We start from the raw sequence: 6270 nt of genomic DNA on the forward strand, positions 1-6270 counted from the left end.
ACCTCTGCAAAGTTAGAGGCCGCAAGAAACAGTCACCAAGTAGAGGGGGACACCCTGAGACGGCCCACGCGGGACCCAGGCTTCCATTCCCCGAGGAGGGCAGAGCGGGGAAACCCCGTCTCCGGCCCCCGAGGCCCAGGGGTGCTTCCAACCGAGCCACCAGCCCTCTCTCTGCCTGTCATCCCAGGTCCGTCTGCCTGCCTGGCTCCCGGGCACTGGGCCCCTCGTCCAGACCAGGCTGGGAGCCCCTGGGGATGGAGAAACCTGGCTTCTTCGGGGATGGCAAGAGGCAGAGGTGACTCAACAGCAGGGTGTGTGTGTGTGTGTGGGGGGGGGTGTCTCTGCTTGTCCCTAGGGAGCATGAGCCGGGACATCATGTGAGGTTATGAGCATCAAAGACAAAACCTGGGAAACCAGGCTGGAGGGCCGGATACTCAGAGTGTCAGGGCGAGGGCCCCCTGCCTGAAAGCCAGGAAGGAGTTTACGATGGGAGCCCAAAAAAGGGGACTGGGCAGGAGGGGAAATGTTTTCTGAAACAAAACAGCCCCATGCCAAGTCTCTCACCCTCGGCCAGCAGCTTCCTCCCTCCCCAGGGCCAGGCGGGTGGGAGGCCAGCGCTGCGGTCAGGAGGCCGAGGCCTCCCCGGAGGGTACATACCCGCTGCAGCTCCACCTCCGCGGCGGCCGGGGTGCCTGCACTTTGTCTCCAAAGCCCGTGTCTACACAAGGCACCGGACAGGACCAGGCCCTCTGACCCCCGCACACTGGGCCACAGCACTGGGGGCTCGAGGGAGCCGAGGGCTCCCGGGAAGGAGCGTCCCATGCTGTTTTTCTGGGTTTAGCTAAATGCTGTGTGAAGGGTAAAGGGAGACAGGGAGGGTGAGAGGGAGACGAGACGGGGGAGGACAAGGGAACGAGACACACTCTCCTGAGAGCACATGCATCCATTTAAGGAAGGTGAGCTCATCACACTCCACACCAGGTCTATATACAGTAGCGTGAGGTCCCTTCCTCCTGGATCAGAACGTCGCCCTCCGGCAGCCACTCGGGACCGAGGATGAGACCTTCCAGCTGTGGGTGAGCGGCTGCGACACCTGCCTTAGGGGAGAGACTGGCCGAGGGAAGCAGGGGCTGCCCCCATCAGGCCCACCGCAGGGCTGCCGGGCGCCGCCCCCGCGGCCCCTCCCTGGGCCCACCTGGCGCGGCCTTGGCCGAGATCCACCCCTGGGCACGGGGTGCCATGAGCAGACAGGAAGCCACAGGCAGGAATTAAATAGTGGCAACTCATATTTATTACAATTATATACAGTCGTATCTTATATTCTGAAACCTATACCTGATCACACAAAAGAACACGTGTTTGGGGGGCAGGGCGGGGCAGGGGACAGACAGGAAGACCCTGTGCCTGGCTCCTAGTGGAGGTGGGACCACATCTCACCACGGCAGTAGCTGAGCCACGATGCGGCAAGCGAACGGTCGGGAGCAGCGTGATGTCGTGGGTGGCAGACGACCAGGCTGCGACGGGCACACAAGGTTGGCATCGTCTGGGCAGGGACTGGCTGGGGGGCCTGGGAGGCCCCGCCCAGAGGGGAGCGCAGGGCCACTGCTTTGGGGATCACGAGCGCGGCCCCCTTGGTCACTGGTGAGAAGCAGTGAGGGAGCCGGGGCGGAGGGAAGGGACGGCAGACGCCAGGCCCCGCGGCTCCTCCTCCAGAGGGTCAGGAGTCAGGTAATAAAACTACCTCTTGTCATGCACGGCGTTAGGTTGGCTAAGACACCCAGCAGACACCCCTGGACAGGATGTCTGCCTGGGAGGGGGCTGGGGGGGCTTGCGCCCAGAGAGTTCGGAGCCCTCGGCCCGACATGAGAACAAGGTCAGAGGCCTGTCTGTCTGCGGTGGGCGGGGTGGACACACTTCGGCCCTCACGCCGCCCAGGCCGGCGAGGCTGCGGCAGCCCTGCCCCCGCCCGGCTCAAGGCCACGTCCTGCACCTGGACCAGGACCCCGGCCACCTAGTCCCGTTCGCTTTCGTTGCTGGCGCCCTCAGGCCGCCGCAGCTTTTCCACCTGCTCGTTGATCTGCCCGTCCCCACCTCGGCGGTCCTCCCTCTGCACCCCCAGGCGGTCCTCCTCGTCCACGCGGCTCACGTCCTCGTCCTCCTCGTCGTCCTCGTCCCCCCTCTTCTCCTCCTCGCCCTGCACCTCCATCCTCACCTGGCCCTTGACGTCCACCACCCCCTCGCCCTCCTCCTGGGGGCCCAGCAGGTGGTACGTGGCCGTGGAGCCCTCAGGGCTGTGGCCCTCCTTCACGGGCGAGGACGACGTGGACTCGTTGCTGACGGGCGAGATGTCACTGCTGCTGTGGTGGTTCACGGCCGCAGGGCTGGAGGGTGACGGGGACTTGACCGGGATCTGCCAGGAGGGGATCTTCGGGGCTGACGGGGAAGGGGGGAACTGCCTCCTGGCCGAGGAAGGGGAAGACGGCAGGGTCACCCTCAGAAGAGCCGCACCCTCCCGACCCAGAGCGCTCACGGAGGCTGAGCAGCCACCCCAGGGCCACTGAGCAGGGGACAGGGCCAGGGGACAAGCTGGAGCTCCGCCACCCACTCCCACCTCCCCCCCTCCCCCTCCTCCGGAAATAAGGCCTCTTGGCCCGTTGAGGTGGGAGCGGCTGAGACGGAAGCCTGAGGCACCAGGGCTGCCTGCAGAGCCCCCGGTCCACTCAGGGTGCCTCCTGGGGTCCCCTCTGCCTGGGGCCAGGCCCACCCTCCCTGGCAGCTGCTGGACACTTGGCTCTGGGGGTTCTGCCACCCCCTGGCGCCCGTTCCCTCCTGCCCTTACAGCACTGTCCCAGCCTCCAGCCCTGGGAGGGGCAGCGAGCAACAGTGGGGAGCCAGAAGCCTGGGAAGCCAAGGCCCCTGGGCCTCCACTCTCACTTGCCTGTGGCCTGGGCAAAGGCAGGGGGTTGGGGAGAGCCTGGCCACTGGTCTCGGGGTCAGAGACATCAGAACCAGAAGGGTAATGCTGGTGACCCAGCACTTTTCTAGAAAACCTCCGAGCTCAACACTTGACAGAAGAGCCAGTTCTCCCTCCCACTCCTGCATCCCTGCCCTGGGTCCTGGGCCAGCAGCCAGCCCAGCCCAGACCTGGGAAGTCAGGTCCGCTTGGCAAGGGCTTGGAAATCAAGCTCGAGGACAGGCGGGATCACCCCTGCCTGAGCTGGGAGGACAAAGGCCTGCCGCCTCCTGGGCTGCCCACCAGACCACCAGCTCTGGCGCAGGACAGCCCTTCCACCTCAGACCCTGCTACGCGGAGCACACAGTCGGGGCCTCGGCGTTCACCGTGTCCCCAGCAGACAGCCCTCTGGTGCCCCGAGCTCAGCCATGCCTCTCTTAAGGCCACGCTCTTTTCCCCACAGACAGCCTGGAAGTGGGTGGCTTGGAGAACTGGGTCCTCTGGTTGGGACCACGAGACCCTGCCAGCCCCCATCGCTGACCTGGAGTGAAGGCCCCCGCCTCGCTCAGCCCCCACTAACCCCCAGGGCGCCGTGCAGGAGGGGCGGCCCAGGACACAGGACTTTCAGTTTTAAAAAAAGACGGGCCCGGGCAAGCCCAGACAAGCTGGTCACCCTCCTGTCAGGGCTGTGTTGGTTGCTGTCCCTGCGGAGGGACAGCAGAGTGAGACCACAAGAGCCGGGGCGTGGGGAGGCGGGCACTGCGTCTGCCTCTGCCTTGAATCATAGGCTCTTCAAACTGAGCAGGAACAGAGACCCCTGGCCTGGCCCTCTGGGGGGGACCTTCTCTGGGACCAAGCTGTCACTGGGAGGTCCAGCCGGGGCTGAGGACGGGGAGGAGGTGGCCCTATCTGGAGGGTAGGGATTCTCTCCTCTGCTCAAGGCCCTGCTTCTGGCTCCAGCTGCCCTTGACTGGGTCTTGACAGGACCAAGTGACTGTATCTCAAAACTCGTGGGCACTACAGGCTGTCACCCCTAGAGTGGAGAGGGAGGGGCCAACTGGGGAGGGAAGGTGGCAGCGCAAGAGATTCCCAAACTCAATGCCTGAATCATGCAGCTCAATCTGGGGTGGGACGCACAGGGGGCCCCCAGGGAGACGTGCCCCTCCCTTGCCCCCAGTGGCTGGCGGCTGGATGGGCCCCAAGAGCTCCCTCCCCCAAGTCGAAGTCAGAGAGCAGAACAGAAGCCCGTGCCTTTTCAGCTCCTACCGATTTAAAAGAAGCCCTTTCAAGGAGTTAATTTCCGACTTGAGTTCATTGATGTTCTGGGACTCCAGGATCCAGTTGGTGGAAGTGGTGGCCTGAAAGTCACACAGGAGACAGAAGATCAGAGCGGCACCTCCTCCCACCCCTTGAAGCTCAGACTGCTGCGGTGGCAAGGAGGACCCCGGGGGGATTCCATGTCCTGCATGCCAGCCAGGAACCTCCCTCGGTACGGTTCTGCTGCAGCCCATTCAGGGGTCTGCCTGCCTGGATCTCTGTTTAAGTGACGACTCCCTTAGAACAAACATTCCCACAAGTCTATCTGGATAGCTGACTATATTAGGGAATCATGACATGCATTCAGGTGTGACAGTGGCAGCCTGGTTATGTAAAATAAAACATCAACAACAAAAGAGCCCTTATCTTTTATAGATACACACTGAAGTGTCTGAAGTATGAAATGATATGCTGTCTGGGATGTGCTTCAAAATCACCTGCGGGTAGGGGTATGGCAGGACGGGCCGAGGCAGCAGCTGCAGCTGTGTAGCCAGAACATGTGGGCTTGCTGTGCAGCACCCCCATTTCCAGGTGTATTTGAAACATTCCATTAAAACAAAACTATTAAGATAAATAAATTCCATCTCTACAACAACTACTCCCTCCACCTAAGTCCCTCTCCCTGCAGAGAGATCTCACACACACACACACACACACACACACACACACACACACACACACACGGAAACTCTGGGGCTGGGACAGGCAGCCACCTCAACCACAGGTACCAGGAGCCTGGTACCTGGAGCCACCTTGAAGGGTCAAGGGAGACACCTGAGCACCCGCCTGGCCCATCCCCCAGCTCTACTCTCAATCATGCCCAGAAGGCAGGCTTCGCCCAGGATACCCTTCCCCACGCAGCCGTAACGTCAGGCCACGCACTGGGCCCCGCTGTCTGCACAGCCAGGAGTCGAGGGCCAGGCCGCCCATCTGCAGCTGCTCTTCAGGACGACCCTGAAGGTTCAGCAGGGAGAACGAAGATGTCCCGGAGCAGGGCCCGCAGGGGAAGCAGCCACAGGAACCTCAGACAAATGTCACCCTTCCCCGCACACCTTCCCCATTGACACTGTTTTCTATGTAAACTTCAAACGACCACACCTTTCTTTGGCAATCTTGCTGGGATAGATGGAGAGGAGGTCCCCCAAATGGCAGCTGCCTTGGCCAAGCTGCCTGCGAAGTGTTTACGGGCCAGTCCCAGGTGTGATGGCCTCGGGTGCGTGGGCGTCTGCCTACGGGTACAAGGCCCCCGCTGCCTGCCACAGAACACCCGGGCCCTGAGTTCAGGAGAGTGTGGGGAGCCCCAGGCTAGCAGCGCGGAGGGGCCCCGCACATTCCCACCAGCCTGCGGGGCTCTAAGGTGGGGTGAGGGGTGCCGTGGGTCCTGCCTCGGCCGGCAGCCCCAGCCCGGCTCCACAGCGGGAAGCGCCCCCCGCGGGGGCTGCAGGCCTCAGGAAAGAAACCCCGGGCAGCCTCGGAACGAGCGCACACAGGCGCTCGGCCGCCCTCACACACATCCCCTTGGGGTCCCCACTCCAGACCACCAGACAGCGCAGACCCAGGAGCCACTGCTCTGGCCTCTCTGAGACCTTGAAAGCTATAGCAGCCCATTAACAAGGGAGCAATTTCCACTCACCGGCCTACAAAGGACTCAAATTTCCAAACGCGTATGGTGCCAGATGCCAGGATTTAGAAGTGAGATCTGACATCTGGGGCTTTTTGGCCGTCTCTAGAAAGCAGCTGCAGAGAGCTCGCAGCCCCCAGCTCTATGTGGCTTCAGTTACGGAACGCTCTTCTCTCTAGTTTTTACCGTGCTGCAGTAGGGCTTTGGAAGCCAGATATAGAAACGTACATCACAGCTGAGAAAACACAGCTCTGAGTCTTTGGTTTACGGGGTAACCGAAGCCTCCACACAGATGGGTTTAGACACCAGTGAGCACGGCTTCAGCACAGCAGAGAATGAAAGGGGCTGGGGGCAGGCGGGGGGGGGGCATCAGAAAAAC

At 62.3% G+C, this 6270-nt stretch overlaps 2 protein-coding genes across 2 annotated transcripts in view; one reads left to right on the plus strand and one right to left on the minus strand.

Annotated features, from left to right (window-relative positions):
• Positions 1–753, plus strand: part of LOC112402836 (zinc finger protein castor homolog 1-like) — an 11573-nt gene extending 10820 nt beyond the window's left edge. Inside the window, exons 5-6 of the mRNA XM_024750012.1 lie at positions 188–295; positions 594–753. Coding sequence (XP_024605780.1) covers positions 188–295; positions 594–753 — 268 coding nt within the window. The remainder of the gene's footprint in view (positions 1–187; positions 296–593) is intronic.
• Positions 754–1268: 515 nt separating this feature from the next.
• PEX14 (peroxisomal biogenesis factor 14) overlaps positions 1269–6270 on the minus strand; it is a 136300-nt gene continuing 131298 nt past the window's right edge. The window contains exons 8-9 of the mRNA XM_024749816.1: positions 4220–4311; positions 1269–2459 (exon numbers count right to left, since the gene is read on the minus strand). Coding sequence (XP_024605584.1) covers positions 2012–2459; positions 4220–4311 — 540 coding nt within the window. The 3' untranslated portion in view covers positions 1269–2011. The remainder of the gene's footprint in view (positions 2460–4219; positions 4312–6270) is intronic.

This window comes from Neophocaena asiaeorientalis, unplaced genomic scaffold (genome assembly GCF_003031525.2).
Source record: "Neophocaena asiaeorientalis asiaeorientalis breed wild unplaced genomic scaffold, Neophocaena_asiaeorientalis_V1.1 scaffold275, whole genome shotgun sequence".
NCBI lineage: Eukaryota > Metazoa > Chordata > Mammalia > Artiodactyla > Phocoenidae > Neophocaena > Neophocaena asiaeorientalis.